Source organism: Lactuca sativa, chromosome 4 (genome assembly GCF_002870075.4).
Source record: "Lactuca sativa cultivar Salinas chromosome 4, Lsat_Salinas_v11, whole genome shotgun sequence".
NCBI lineage: Eukaryota > Viridiplantae > Streptophyta > Magnoliopsida > Asterales > Asteraceae > Lactuca > Lactuca sativa.
In genome coordinates, this window is record NC_056626.2 from 351,641,673 (window position 1) to 351,658,062 (window position 16,390).

At 34.6% G+C, this 16,390-nt stretch overlaps 2 protein-coding genes across 2 annotated transcripts; one reads left to right on the plus strand and one right to left on the minus strand.

Annotated features, from left to right (window-relative positions):
• Nucleotides 1-8,967: 8,967 nt before the first annotated feature.
• Nucleotides 8,968-10,125, minus strand: LOC128133711 (uncharacterized). Its single transcript, XM_052771234.1, has 5 exons — nt 10,093-10,125; nt 9,928-10,028; nt 9,308-9,389; nt 9,122-9,210; nt 8,968-9,049 (listed from the first exon to the last, which is right to left on the minus strand). Exons 1-5 carry the CDS (start codon nt 10,123-10,125, stop codon nt 8,968-8,970), a joined length of 387 nt encoding a protein of 128 aa, XP_052627194.1.
• A 4,787-nt stretch (nt 10,126-14,912) lies between these two features.
• On the plus strand, nt 14,913-15,869 carry LOC111906442 (protein CANDIDATE G-PROTEIN COUPLED RECEPTOR 7). The gene has a single exon (XM_023902207.1). The coding sequence runs from the start codon at nt 14,913-14,915 to the stop codon at nt 15,867-15,869; it is 957 nt and encodes a 318-aa protein (XP_023757975.1).
• Nucleotides 15,870-16,390: the final 521 nt, after the last annotated feature.

The window sequence follows — 16,390 nt, forward strand, 5'->3', positions numbered from 1 at the left end:
CGATGATGAAAGATCTATGAAAAGGGATGAGCTAGGGTTTGCAACGATGATCCTTCTTCTGCATCGTCAATGTAGAATCCTTCTTCTCTAAATCTAGGGTTTCGTAAATAGGTGGTGGTCCGATTGTAGGAGCAAGGAGGAATACAACAGTGACGGTGATGGTTTTTTTCATCATCCTTGTTTCAAATCTATATCCCCTCCGATCGAGGATGAAGTATGGTGGAAGATTATAAAGGCAAACAATGGTGAAATCCTTATGTCGATGAAGGTCAGGGCCTGAAGATAATGGAGGTGTATGGTCAGCATTCTCTAAGAGAGAGATAAGAAGGATCGATTGTGAAGAGGGATCGATTTTGTGAAAGGGGGCATACGCATGTGTGTGTCTGAGAGAGAGAGAGAGAGAGAGAGAGAGAGAGAGAGTTTTTATTTTTTTAATTAGAAAACATTTAAATAAATAAAAAAAATAGAAAAAGAAAATTCCAAGGGCAAATCCGTCATTTTAAATATTTTTAAATTAAATTGGACTAAAATCACAACAAAATGCAAACTTTGAACATGTTGTCCTAGTCAAAATCTTTTTGGACCAAAGTGGCAATTTTAAGCAAACCAAGGGGACCATTTGTGCTGTTTAGTCTTTTTAATTAGTATTGATCATAAATTAATTTAGAATTAATTTGGCGATCAAAAGAGACTGATTAAATAAAGGGGACTAATATTGCAATTATCTAATTGTTGCAAGTTGGGCTATGGATTCCTAATAGAAGGGATTGGACGAAATCTATAGGAAGCCCATAAAGATTTCTTCCAAGGGGATTTCTAGAAGGGCTCCATTGATTGCTTAAGGTCTAAGAAAGGAAGTTAGGGTTTTCACCTTAAAACCCTAATAGCCTCAACTATAAATATCCCCTTATACACAGTATTTTCGGCTAATTCCTTTGTGAAACCCTAAGGTGTAGAAATCCTTCTCTCCCATGTCATCTTCCTTGCATTGAGTGTTTGTGACTCCATTAAAGGTGAAACACTCAGGACACTCGGCTTTCAGAAGTCAAGATCAAGAAGGATTAAACTTGTTATTGCTACATAACAATAGAGGTAAAGTTTCTAACCCTAATCATATGCCAATTTCAAAATATGTATTCTAGTCATAGGGTTATTGCTTTGGTATTCATAGTTTTATTTTTATAATAGAAAAACCTAGATCCAAAGCAATTAGGGTTGCATGTACACCATAAGAATGATGTTATACTTAAAACCCAACATTAAATTAGTTTAAAACTTAAATAAACTTTCAAAGTATAATAAAAGCACAATCCCAATTCACAAATACAAAGAAATTATTCCAATAACATTAAATATATGTAGCTTCGAAATGATTTTGAAGAGTGACTAGTGTTGTCGGCGCAAAAAAAAAAAAGATAGCAATTAGGATTACATTTTTTAAAACAAAAATAATAATACAACATTGTAATTTATAAATTAATAATTAGATTAGTACATGGTAATATTTAAATAATTTCCAAATTAAATATATATTAAAGTTAAAAGGCTTGGTGGGCTGAAAACGGGTTGACAACATTACCCAACCCAACCTATTTAATTAAATGGGTTAAGTGGGTTGACCCATTTATCCTAAATGGGTTGAAAATCTCAAGCCAACCTACTAGTTTTAGGTTGGGTTCGAGTTAGGTTGGTGGGTTAGGTTGATTTTTGACAACTCTAAAAATAACGAATATAACACAAATAATGGACCCAACCCTAAATAATAGGCCCAATCATCAATAATGGGCCCACTCCTTAATAATAAGCCCAACCCTCCATAATGGGCCCAAACCTTAATGGACACAACCTATCGGGCCCAACCCAACGAAGCATGTAAACATACAAACAACAAGAATACATTAACATCAGTGTCCTACATATTATAGTGAAAAGTGAAAAACTCACCTCAAAGAAAATCAGATAATTATGATTGCAAACGAATAATTTAAAGGTCAGTCCTACGAATCACCTAGACATTAGATAAAATTCAAACCTCATTCTAATACCCAAAACCCTAAAATTTCACCCAAAGTCAAACCTAGTCAAAAGGTCAAAAAGTCAACTTTTGGTCAATAGGAGCCCGCACCCTCTCTTGGGAGCCCATCACCCACTACGGGACAAAGCAGTTAGGTTCCAAGGATAAAACAAATACGTCTCAAATATTTTCAAAAGTGCTCAAACGCCTTAAAAAGACACTGTGCATCTAACCTAATTTAGCTCTTATGTTTTTTTACTTAAACCTATAAGTCTAAACTTCCAATTCTCAAAATTGGAACCAAATATTGTCTAATTGGATCAATTTTCAAACTTTATCCTTTTGAACACCCCAAACCAACCATATCTAAAGCCTTAGATTCCAAAAAGTCCAAGATCCCATTTGTGGGTATAGAGAGCTCTTGCATGGACTCTCTACTTCACTTAAACATCATATATGAAGTAAAACATAACTCAAAGATCATGGAGTTGTCCAAACTCCAATTATCAAACCATCAAAGGGACCAAAACACCAAATAATGGACTAAAACATAAAATACTCATAGATCTAAAGGTGAAAACCAATAAAACTTGAATCTTTAAGTCATACCAAGGTCTAGAAATGATAAAAAGGTTGATATCCTAATATTTCCATATTTATACACTTATTTAGGCACTATTATAATGCATGCATCTAAGTTACATTTTGGTAAAATGTGAAGATATTTGGTACTTATAATGTTAAATTCTATTTTGTAGCCAAAAAGGACATTCTTAAGGAAAAGGAGCTGAAAATGACAAGAGTTGGATACTTAGAGGACTGGAGATGAAACTAGGAGAAGAAAGATGAAGAAAACGTGCAAAAGGAGGAGAACGTAGCTGAAAAAGACACAAAATGGATGTTGTTGCCAACTTGACCCTTCGTCACTGTTTTGGCCATATATCATGATTTGTACCTTCGACTGACGAGAATCAAAATGTTCGGGAAACTAGACAAAATTTCGGACGACTTTTGTTTTTGCGCAAAATGCAAATTTTCTGTTCTCGCGTCGTGACAATGACTGTGTCATGACGTGACGAATAAAAAATTGTTGAAAACTCCCCGTGTCAGTCTACGAGTACGTGTGCGACAAGGAATCCTACCACCACGACGTGGCACCTATTTCCCATGTCATGGCGACCAGATTTTGGAAAGTGTATATATCCCAATAATTAGGTCGAAATTAAGAGTTATAGAGTAGAAAGTTGCGATTAAAGAGCAAACAATACCTTACAAGACACCTTGGAAGGCATAAAAATATTAGAGATCAAGAGATCAAGAAATTGGAGTAAGGAATTCACATTATTCATTCATTTTGTGTAGGTTTTATCATTTCTAGCTTAGTTTTCGATGTGTTTATGTGTTTCTTTTCTACAACTATGAGCTAAATCATTAGACTTTCTTTTGGTAATGATGAACCCTAATACTATGTGATAGCTTCTCTTTTCATGGATTTTATGAAGTTGGTTTAACTTATGTTTGATATGTCAAAGCCTAGTATGTTAAAAGTTTCAATCTTTGTTGCTTACATTCCAAGTTTTGTGTACCTGAATGATCAATTTAATTGCATGAATTTGTTACCTAATTGTTTATGAGTCTTAAATTGTTAGAGCTAATGATTGGACAAATCCTAAAATAGGTAATAAAGATAGTTGCTTTAACTATGCTATAGAACATAGTTAGATCATAATTTATGTTTTGGTTATTTTTCTAGATCATAGATAATTAATCCTAGATATATCATTCATAGCCCAATACTCTTAAATAATCAATTTAGTGTCTACTTGTGTAAGATCATTGCATAGTAGTTCATAAATTGGTGAAGACGTTAGGAGATCAGACCAGGACTTCTAATAATTTTTATATTGGTAACCAACTGAAATTAATCAATGTTTTGAAACTAACCATATGAAAAATGGTGATTCAAAGCTAAGTGTCGTTATTCTTTTGGTTTACAATCGTGTTAGTTATTTTCTTGCTTTAGTTTTTTTAGTTGATTTAGTATTAAATTAACTTGATCTTGAAAAATCAGATAAAACCCCCCACTTTAAATGTTTTTTCTTACTTTAGCTTTTAATAGTTATTTTATTAATTAAATATTATTCCCTGAGTTCGACACCGGACTTCTTTTACTATACTATAATTGGACTAGGTACATTGCCTAAGTGCGATTAAATAGTTAAGAGGTTAGGTTTGTAAATATAAAACTAGTAGGTATAAATCTACACATCATCTCCGCCAATGCAAAGCTTCCTTGAACAATCTTTCTTGTTTTCTTCTCTCTAAAGTACTAAAAGATCATCAAAAGAGCACCAAAATAGATTTAGGAGAGATGATGAGCTCCAAACACTTCAATGGAGGCTAGGGTTTCATTAGAGGTGTTCTTGGTGAGGTGGAGGTTGAAAATGACAAAACCCTAAGGTCCCATGCTCTTAAAGAGGCCCAAATCCCGAGAAAATGACATCAACCCATACGTTTGGGCGCCTCATGTCCATATACAACAAATTAGTCGCACTTGAATAAAAAGAGGTTCCCTGCGCCTGCAGGCTAAAAATATATAAATTTTGCGACTATTTCTTTCTTGCCTCCAGCTTCGCTCATTGCTTTTACCCTTCCCTAGACTATAAAACTACCAAAAAAATAGAAAAACACAATCGAATTATAAAAACCCAGGTATTACACAAAATCCATAAATCTTTTTGTCAATTACGTGCTTACGGGGTATATGCTTACTTTAACTATTAATACATGCCATTGGGATGACAGGGGGAAAGAAATTATTGACAACTAATCGTATGAGGCTGTGAGCCAGTGGCAGAGCCAGACTCAAAGCAAAGGGGTATCCTAATTGTTTTTTTTTTTCAGTTATCACCATAACAGCTGAGCATGGGGCGGGTAGGGTCAGTTTTGACCTAAAACCGATGACCTCGATTTTGAAACTTTTAAAACCGAACTGAACCCAAACCCATCGGTTCGGTGTTTCTGCTTTTAGTTTGTACTTGGGTTTTCTGGTCTGGTTTTGGTTTTAAACCCAAACCTTAATCAAATCCTTAGCTAACTTCAAGTCATGTTATATATACATGAAGTTAAAGTATCTTTTGATACTTGAATTGATGTTGGACTCAAAGTAGATATCAAATGAAGCATGAGGATAACAAGTTTATATAATATATGAAAATAATTGGGTGTACATTCGTTTGGCGATGTGGGATAGAATAGTTGGGAAAATAAAAGAATAAAATAGTTGGAAAAATAAAAGAAATGTAAACAAAGGATTTGTATGGAGCAAGAATTGACCCCAAGACCTTTATTTCAATAAGCCAACACCTTAATCCGTAGACTAGCTATTTGTTTGTGCTTATAAATAAAGGGTTGCGTATATATACACTACTAAAACAAAATATTTCTAAAAATATTATACTACCTAAATTTTTTTGAGGAGTATCTCGGGCTACCCTGGGATACCCCTTGGATCCGCCCCTGCTGTGAGCCTCATTCAATGCTTATTGCATCTTCCTCCTGCATTGGAAAATGTTTGTTAAGGTAATCTCTTATTAACATATTTAAATACGGAGTATAAAAAGAAATTTATTGTTTGACCACTAAGTAATTGGAGCTTTTGTTAGTCTCAGCTGAATAACGTAGTGTTGAAAATGTACCAGATGTAAAGCTTGTATTTTTGTTTTTTTGGAACCGGCAAATAAATTATCAAAAATAACCCCCACCAAAGTCTAACAAGTAACTAGGCAAAGGGAGACAAAACAAGGAAGTTCACAAATAGGAAAACGTGCAAGAACACCATTCAGCCCAAACATATGAGCGCTTGTCTCCCCTAAGCTTCAACCAAGTGAATACATCAGACTTTATAATATCTACCACCGTATCAGATGGAACCCCATTTCTTTTAAATATTCTATCGCATCTGGACTTCCAAATCCACCAAAGAGAGCCGTAGCAAATACTAATAAGATTCCTCCTTTTCTCGAAATAGTGACACGATTTAGCAGCAAAACTAACAATGTCACTAACCTTGTTTAATGATGGTTTGGGTAATACACGCCAAGCCAGAACCTTGCTCCAAATCTCCTTTGTGAATGAACACTTTACCAGCACATGGTCTGCTAATTCAACCTCAGTTAAACAGTCACCACATATGTTAGACCCATTGAGCAACCCTCTTGCTTCAAGCTCCACCAAAACAAGAATGCATCCAAGATTCGCCCTCCAGCCGAAACAATTAAGCTTGACTAGGACTTCATATATCCAATCAATAACACCGATTGATGGAGTGCTCCCCGAATCCTCAATCCTTCTTCGAAGAACACCTACATGGAAAGCACCATCGCTAGATAGTGAACACATTCAGCGGTCACTACAATCGGTTGGTTGTAATGTCCCATAAGTGTGGTGATCGATCGAATTTCCTGCAACTGAGAAACAGTCGAAGGGATAACAGACCAGTCCTAGGAGAGTCTCGCCGCGGACAATCTATCTTCAACCTTGTAGTGTTTTTTCCTCTCCAGATAGTACAACTCTGAGAAAGCAGCTTTTATGGGGACCGGACCAATCAATCTATTAATCCAGAACAAAGTATCATCACCTTTACCCACCACTTTTATAAAGATATTTTCAATATTAATTATGTACTTATGCAGATCCTTTTTGACTTCAGAAATATTATTCCAAACTCCACTGAGAGTTTTTTTAGATATACTATTTGCCAGTTTATTATTGAGATTATGACATCCCGATATTACACTTTCCTATAGGGATAACCTCTGGTTCTCTCTAACCCTCCACCACCATTTAACAATAAGGGCTATGTTTAAGGCCCTCAAAGAACCCACCCCCAAACCACCTACTTCTTTTGGTTCGATCGCCTTTTCCCAAGAAGTCTAATGTACCTTCCTCTTATTTTCCATCCTCCCCATAAGAATCTCCTCCTAATTTTTTCAAGCTTATCAATGCTTCCGATTGGAGCCACAAATAAAGAGAAGTAGTAAGTTGGTAGGTTCCCCATCACAACCTTTACTAGTGTTAATCTTCCTCCAAAATATAGGGTTTTTGTTTCCATAATGATAACTTATGTTGGAACTTCTCGACCACCGGTTTCCAATGATTCAACGGTTTCATGTTCGTACCGACAGCGACCTCCAGGTAGGTAAATGGTAGTTCTTTAGGTTTACAACCAAGAGGTGTAGCCCATCGAGATACTTCCCTTGGGTTAACACCAACGCCAACAACCGTGACATACTAAAATTAACATTAAGCCCAGACACCATGTGAAAGCATCGGAGGATTCTAGCTAGTGTTTTAATATTTTCTTTGGACCATTCCCCAACGCAAAGAGCATCGTCTGCATAAAATAGGTGCAACACTGATAGACCACAATTTGGTACCTTAATCCTGGAGAGTAGACCTTTCTCACATGTTAAATTCATAGCTACATTTAGACCTTCCATTGCGACTATGAAGAGATAGGGTGAGAGTGGATCACCTTGTCTAACACCCTGTACCATGGAGAACTTGTACGTAGCCGAACCATTGACAAGAATGGAGACCCTAGCTGTGTTTAAGCACCCCTTTATCCACCCTCTCTATTTTTCCCCGTACCCAATTTTTTCGAGAATGGAGACAAGATACTCCCAATTTCTAGAATCAAAAGCTTTGTCAAAATCAACCTGGAATAGTAGAATCTTCTTCTTGAATTTCTTTGCCCAAGTACATATTTCTTTGATGACAAGCGGACCATCAAGTATATTCCGCCCTTCAATAAATGTCGACCGAACTTCCCCAATGTTATGACCAATTACACCTTTGAGCCGAGTGGCTAGCAGTTTGGATATTATCTTGTAAACACATCCAATGAGATTAATTGGTCGGAAATCACAGAGTTTGAGAGGATCTTTGATCTTTGTAACAAGGGTAATGAAAGATGAGTTGCATCCATATTCGAGATTTTCGTACTGCTCAAAATATTTTACACAGGGAACGATATCATCTTTCACCATGTCCTAATATCTCTTTATAAAACTGAAGGTGAAGCCACCAGGCCCAGGAGTCTTCTCACCTTCACAAGCCCAAGCAGCGCTTTTAATTTCATCGACAGAAAAATGGAGCCTCTAAGTTGGTGCTAGTAATCGAGTCCAGGGCATTGAATTTTTAACTGATAAGTTTAGGTATGTAAGGCCATTTTTTATGAAACTTCGCCTTATAGAACTCAAACACTTCCTTCTTAATTGCCTTAGCATCAGTGTTCCAAGATCCATTTATAATCAAACCATGAATGTTGTTCCTTTGCTTTTTCTTTTAACAAAACCATGAAAAAATTTTGTGTTTTCATCCCCATCCACAACCCACTTCACCCTCGATTTCTGTTTTAGGTCAAGGGATGCCAACTTTTCGAGTTCATTTTTTTTTAAAAATAAGTTCTGCGATCTTCTAGTTCAGAGTCACCACGGATTCGAGTTTTAGATTCCAAATCCAACTCCTGGACTCTAGATTTTGCCCTCCTCAACTCTTCCGAATCCTTTAGGAATTCTTTAGCCCTCTAATTCCTAATCTCCTTTTTAAGGAACCTTAATTTTGCAGCGAGATAACCGTCTGGGAATCCATACCCCCAGAAATTCTCACATGCCTTACACACCACCAAATCAAATCCATCTCTCCTCATCCACGAGTTAAAAAACGAAAAGGATTCTTCCCAAAGTCTAGTACATAGGATTGTAACACTATTTGGCAGTGGTCGGATAGTTCCCGGGGAAGTGCTACCACAAATATTGACAAGAAAAATACTAAATGTTGACAACGGACAAAATTGGGAGTTGTAGCGCTCATCCGGTCTCCTCACAGTGTTAAAGTCTCCAAACAAGATCCATATCCCGTCCATATGATTTTTGATGTTCAACAGATCCTCACATATCGATGGATGATGTGTCAAGCTCTTTTCTTGACAAGGTAATCGTAATCACTGACACGTGGCGGGTAGTTTCAAGACTAAATTCAAGGAAAAAAAAGTTATTTCCATGTCATTATAACATCAAGAAAAAATAAAAAAAATGTTCTTACGGGAGATGGCATTCTTCTAGTGGTTCCCACATATCTGTTATATCGGCGAAACCAATAGATGTAATTTGATGAAGACCAGCAATCCTTCTCTGAAACAACAAGTTTTTTTAATCAGAAAAAAAATAAAGATGATATATAGGTATGGAAAGAATCAAAATTGTTATATGAATCACTAACTAATTTTACCTTAATTAATTCAGCTATCATAACAGTTTTGTTAATAGCTCTGCCCATTGCCTTGAGAGAAATTTTCATCAGCTCCTTTCTCCTGTAAGATCATATCAAGTTCATAGTAAAACAAAAACTCCAGACATATCGACATATGAAAGGGCTAATCGCATTGAAAAAGAGACATACTTTATGCTCACTTATGTTTAAACTATTACTTTCTATATGGAGACAGTTTAAATCGAGAAGCAGGCCCACTGAGACAAAACATCAAACACTTGGTAGGCATCCCAAAAACAAAATCGACCAGTTATTCTTAATTCTTGCTTCAACAAACCCAACTTATCGATTGCAAAAATTCTAATGAAAGAAGGCCCGATTCCAATAATATGAGATAATCCCAAAATTATGAACAAGAACAAAAAAAAGGATGCGAAAATAAAGACCTGGACAAGAGTGACGAAGTAGGGCAGAAGAGGTAGAAGAACGATTATAAAACCAAAAGGATCAAGATTAAAGACCTAAAAAAATATAAAATTGAGTTCTAAAATAGATATGATTTCAAAAGACAGAAGAGAAGGGATGGGCTGAGGATCGTAGGCGTTGAGAAGCAATTTGAAACAAAAAAACAAAAATACCTTAAATATATAATTATCTTACCCAAGTGTAAGAAGTCGAAGGGGTGACTCAGCGGACCGGTGTCACCCTTCTTTGCATCATCATCACACCATGAGAAGCCCTAAAAAACCAAAAAAATACTAAATTAGCAGACTAAGAAAAAATAACCTCATCAAATGTTGTACCTGGGATTCAAAAACACAAACCCAATGTTTCATTCTTTAATCTTGTGGTATGTTGTGCTGGTGGTATAATGGGGCTTTATTAGTGGCGGTGGTGAACCAGAGAGAAGACGAAGGGTGGTGGGTGACTGGGTGGTTGTCGAACTGTAAGGGGCAGAGAGAGAGAGAGAGAGAGAGAGAAAGAAAGAGACTTATAGTTGGTCGTGTATTACCTGCATCAAATGGAAATTGAGGGAATGTTGATTTCATAAGATGAATTTGAACTCACAATATGTTTATGGATGTCCACAAATTTGTTGCTAAAACCTGGAGAATCGACCTAGGTTTTCCCTGACTTGTGTTCGAAAAACCATTTGTGGTGGGTAATGGGAGAGAGAGAGAGAGAGTGGTTTGTTATAGATAGGGAGGGGGCGACAAACGAGATGTTTGATGATACTGATAAGAAGGAGATCGAGCAGAGATCAAATGAGAATATTAACAAGTAGTGGAGAAATGGATTGGAGACAAGAGAAGAGGGAGAGGGGAGAAAAGAACAATGAGCGTTTTCAAAATTTTGGGGATTTCATTTTCCCCCTATCTACTAAAAGCGCGTTCATTAAAATTATAAAGCGACACTTACAAAGGATGCACATTTAATATAAAGCGCCCTCCGTGTTTTAATTTTTTTTTTCTTACGACACTAATTCAAGGGCACACAATAATGCGTGACCTAAATGCTTAAATTTTATGAAGAGATGACACTTTTTTAATGTCACTCTCTTTTGCGTAACATAAATTAACGAGTGTCATGGTTTGCGCGTCGTAAAATGTTGTTGTTCTAGTAGTGTATAGAAAACTATCATGAAAGATTGAAATTGCTCATTAAAGACCCAATAAATTTCTTCTCATAAAACATCATAAAGAACCATGCAAGTATACATATGGTAGGTGTCAAAGAAAGTTATGAAGCCACTAGATGTCAAATATAAACAACACATCTGAAATACATAGATGTTGGAGATAAATTTTAAAATATGAAATAATACGAGCTCAAAAGCAATAGAAAGAAGCTAACAATGAAAAATTTGTGTTTTTTTAATCAAAATGAAGTCAATTTTGATGATTATATACTTAATATTACATACATGCAGGGGCGGCTCAACAAGTTTGGGGGCTCTAAGCGAACCAAAAATTTGGGGCCCTTTGTGTTACAGTTCACAATTCACAAAGTAATAAAGTATAACTGAAACCATTGAAGTTTAACAGTGAACTTTAGTTTGAGAAATATCATAAATTTTTGAACAATGGGTTGATGGGGTTTACCTTCAGTGATAGATAATCAGATGAGTAGATGACAGATAATCGATCTTTGAATCTTTCCTTCAGAGTTCAGATGATCAAATTGTGATTGTTTTGATTTTTGAAGAATGGAGTTTACCTACAAAAGTACAAATCATGAGAAGGAGTTATCAGAATATCATTTATGTTGTTATGGAGAAGCTGACAAGCCGAGAATGGAGGAGCCTAGAATCGTAATCGCTAATCAGAGATTCAAAGTCCAAGAATGGAGAAGAAGAAGAATGGTCGCTTGTAGAAGAAAATGAACAGAATTTTTGAGACGTGCGTGAAGGCTAGCGATCGAGATTCACTAATATAATATGGACATTAGAGATAATAGGTATTGGGTATTTGATTAAGTGGGGCCCCATTGAAGTGGGGGCCCTAAGCCCTATCTTTGTTGAGATACAAATAGAGCCGACCCTGCATACATGACAACCATATATTCACTTTTCCCTATATATATATATATATATATATATATATATATATATATATATATATATATATATATATATATATATATATATATATATATATATATATATAGGCTTAGGTTATTCTATTCAAAGTAATTATTGTGTTATTGTATGCATAAATGTAGGCCAATCAAATTTACTTATTTTAAGAAAGTGATTAATATATATTATTGAATTAAATATAATTAAAAAATATCATGTTAATTAATTACAAGGGTAATTTAGTCAATTAATATGGATTTAATAAAGGAAAATTGCATTTTTTTAAGGGATCATAGATTTTATTAATTTTAAAAATCCGATTTTACAAATTATAATTCTTTTAATTCGGAAATTCTAACAGAATATGTTTATGAATATATTCAAAAATAAAAAAATTCTTGAACTATAAATAATAAAAATATTCTTGAACCTATTTCTTGATCATGAATTTAAATTTTTTTATAGAATAACACATTCTTGAACAATCAATTGAAAAATAAAAACAAAAAAATACACTATTTCTTATAGAATACGGATAACACTTGTTAAGAATTACATTTATTGTTAAAGAATAAAACTAAAAAACAATCAAAACGGGAAAGAAAACATCAAAATCTAACAACGACTAATACATTCTAAAAGAATAATGTGGTCCATTTCAAATTTGTGGTCTGTTCTTCAAGCATTAACTTCTGTGATCCCACAAAATTGGAATTCGTCAGTCCATTCCAATAGAATTGGAATTCGTGATTCCATTCCAATAGAATTGGAATCTCACTAATATCATCCATTGAATCATCTACATAAACATACTTGATACCTTTTCAGAATTCAATCTTGTCAAGATCATGCACTGTCCACATAAATGAAGTGTTAAACCAGAAAAAAAAAAAAAAAAAAAACTTAAATTGAAATATGAATCAATTCATAAAATGCAGCCAAAAAACTGCTAATTCTGATATATATATATATATATATATATATATATATATATATATATATATATATATATATATATATATATATTAGTCCCAAATAAAATTAAACTACTAAAGGATGTCATCTTATAGATCCTAACGAGACTATCTTAGTAGATAATATAAAAAGAGCTAACACCATCTTGGGATGACATATAGAGTCCTACTCACAAAATTGTTGCACCTCCAACAAACCAATGTACTTTATCTCTACTTCAAAACGTTCTAATGCTGCTACTGAACTATGCATAGATGATGGATGATTGATGATTTAGTATGAAACAAACCTGTTCCTCAAATGATACAACACGAGGCTAAATCTGATGAAGTGTGTAATGAGCAATTTGCTTTTGATTTCCTTTCCTTCCCTGTCAAACACCCAATCCAAACACCCATTGGTTTCTATCAAATGAAACAAACCCAAACACCCTAATGATTTCTATCTAACATTCAAACAAAAAGAAAAGGGAAGAGAACCTGTTACTGATCAGAGCAACCAATGGGTATGAAGAAATCAAACAAGTAGAGAGGAACATGAAAAGCAAATTAATCATTTCCTGTCAAAAGAATCAGAAAAAAGACAAGCTATGGAGATGATCAAACCTTTGCAACAAGAACTTCACTCAATTTTGAGTATAAAGAATCTCAACGACTCTTTAATGATGTCAAATTTGTGCCATATGAATTCAACCTGTATAAAGGAGATATTAATTCAAGTTTCAAAATTAGAATGTAAATCCGCTTTGGGAGCAAATGGAGTACAAATTGATGCCTGTTTAAGCTGAATTGCTAAATTAAAACACTACAAAATACTAAAAAAAATAAAAAATTTTACCAGTAATTGACACATCCCGAGTAAATAGAAGCAAGATTCGAGTTCTCATAGAAATCGCAAGTAGATGATTTCCTAGTCATCGTCCTTGAATTCTGGAACCCTAAAAAAATTAACGCAACGACCAATATCAAGCTAACGGATTACAACAATTACTGTACATAGTTATTTGACTAATATAATCAACAAATGCAAATATTATAATTGAAATTGTTGGGAAGATCTACCAAATACGTTGCCCCAGATATCGAACAAGGACACCGCCCCCTTTAACTTTCTACATAGTTAAGCATCTGGGGTTTTGCTATCAAAGACGAAATTGATGAATACAATCGATTTATATGTTGTAATTATGTGGGTATGAGTTTGAAAAATTCCTTCGTCAGTGAAGGGTTCCTCCATGACTACCTTCGATTAGATGTACAGTAATTCTCAACTCTCGATTAGATAAAGGTTGCAACTCCGGATTTCCGATTAGAACTTGTGGACGATCAGTGAGGGGTTTCTGTACACGATCTGAAAGCGTCGATACCCTCTAGGATGTTAGGGCTTTATCGGGTGGGAAATTGAGGAAGACACGCTTATTTATTTAGTCAATACCATTATTAAAGGGATTATTTTTGGAATTTACTAAGCAAATTACTAAATTACCCTTATTTATTTATTTCATTATTTAATTTTGATTGACCCACATTTATACATACGATAACACAATAATTACTTTAAATACATAAACCTAGCTCTCTCTCTCTCTCAATATATATATATATATATATATATATATATATATATATATATATATATATATATATATATATATATATATATATATCGGGTAATTCTACTTTAAATATCCTATTAGCAAAATATAAAGGACAATGCATACAAGATGTCTTTATATAGTTGTTGTGCACCTCTCATTTATCTAAAACCTAAAGATTTATATGGGACCATATTTATGCAATTATAAACCTGGAGATTAAATAAGGACAATACAAAAAGAAAAGAAGGTCCTTATGCATAAACAAAAGAAAAGTATAAAAGAAAAGAAGTTGTAAAAAATATATTTTAATTTGATATTTATCAAATCACCAAAATCTTTCTGAAAAAAAAAAATGCAGCCCTAGTGACCTAGTGTCTGGAATCTTCCTGACAGTATATATATAACTATTCCTTTCCATAAACAAAATACCACCAAAAATTTTCTTCCAATTTTCCGATCACCTGCAAACCAAAATGAGGGTTTTAGCAACACCTTTCACTGCTCTTCTTCTCCTTTTCTTCTTCATCTCTGCACCACCCACTTCCACCACCGCGGAGATGGAATCCCCGACGACCCAGCCTGATTACCTCGCTCCTGCTCCCTCCCCTTATGCTCACTCCCCCTTCCACAAAACGTGCTCTCTCTACTCATTCTTCAACGGGAACTGCTTCCCTCAGCTCTCATCTGTTTACTTCGCCTTTTCCATCGTTTATCTGTGCTTTCTAGTGTACTGGATCTCGGCTTGCTTCAAAGTCAAGCCAACTTTTCGCCGGATTCATCTACTAATGGCTGGATTGGTTGTAGTGAAGGCACTTAGCTTGATCGATGAAGCTGTGAACGTTACAGGTACTCATGGATCGGATCTCTTCTTCTACATTTCTAAGTTCATCAGTGTTGTCCGTTTGTCTATTGTGATCCAGCTAATCGCTTCTGGTTGTTATTTCATGGAGCCGATTATGCAAAATGTGGATAGAATGGTTTTACTGTTTTTGATCCCACTTCAGGTTTTAGCAAATGTAGTTAAAACAGTGATTGGGGATTCTAGCGATTCCATTAACGACTGGATGAATCTGATAGATCTAATCACTTGTAGTCTCATGATATACCCCATTATTTGTTCGATGGTGTCGATGTGCACTCGTGGGATGAGCGCTAAGAATTTTGAAAAGTTGAATGGATTTAGGTACTTCTATATGATTGTTGTGCTTTATTTGTTGTTTGTTAACGCTGTTGTGGAACCCGTGAGAAAGAATGGTGCTATTGGATTAAACGCCATTGATGCTGAGGTGTACCTGTTGAAGGCTAACGTGCTGTTTGAATTCAACAGTCTGAATTTCTACATGATCATCTGTAGCATGTTCAAGAAACAGTTTGCCCTTCTTGTCGATCATGATGAATCTAAAGGTGGATGCGTGGAATCAGGAATTTGATGATCAATCTTCAACTTTCAATAAATGGAGGATCACTAGCTCTTGTTTAGTGATATTCATACTAGAGTAATATTAAGTTGTCGAATTAATCTTCAAGTAGTTTTAAACTTTTAATTTTCTTGTAGTTTATTAATCTTCAAAGTAGTTTTCTCGTGGAACAATTTGATGTAATTTGGTATTAAAGATCAGTTTTTTTCGGAGTAATTTCTGCATGTTAAACCAACAGAAATAATTGTTGATGTAATTTGATTCAATCTTTATTATATTTCCGTATTACTTTAGATTCGAAAAAAAAAAAAAACTCAATGTGACAAAATTTATTCTCAAAATTAAATTGTTGATGTGTCATCGTAATTAAATATCTCCATATTGTATTACTTTTTCAAATGTATGTGATTGTTGGCGTCAAAAACTCAATGTCATAAACCATCGCCGGTTCATTAATTCTTTGGATGGTTTTAGTCACTAAAAGCCCAAATTTAAATATTTAATTACCCAATAAGATTAGAAAATGACATAGT

What these genes read in the sequence shown, in the direction of transcription:
- LOC128133711 (XM_052771234.1), bottom strand. Translation starts at nt 10,125, where the DNA reads ATGAAACATTGGGTTTGTGTTTTTGAATCCCAG. An exon ending in TTTGTGTTTTTGAATCCCAG is followed by an intron (nt 10,029 to 10,092) that starts GTACAACATTTG and finishes TTGGTTTTTTAG; the next exon opens with GGCTTCTCATGGTGTGATGA. An exon ending in TGATAGCTGAATTAATTAAG is followed by an intron (nt 9,211 to 9,307) that starts GTAAAATTAGTT and finishes TTGTTGTTTCAG; the next exon opens with AGAAGGATTGCTGGTCTTCA.
- LOC111906442 (XM_023902207.1), top strand. Translation starts at nt 14,913, where the DNA reads ATGAGGGTTTTAGCAACACCTTTCACTGCTCTTCTTCTCCTTTTCTTC.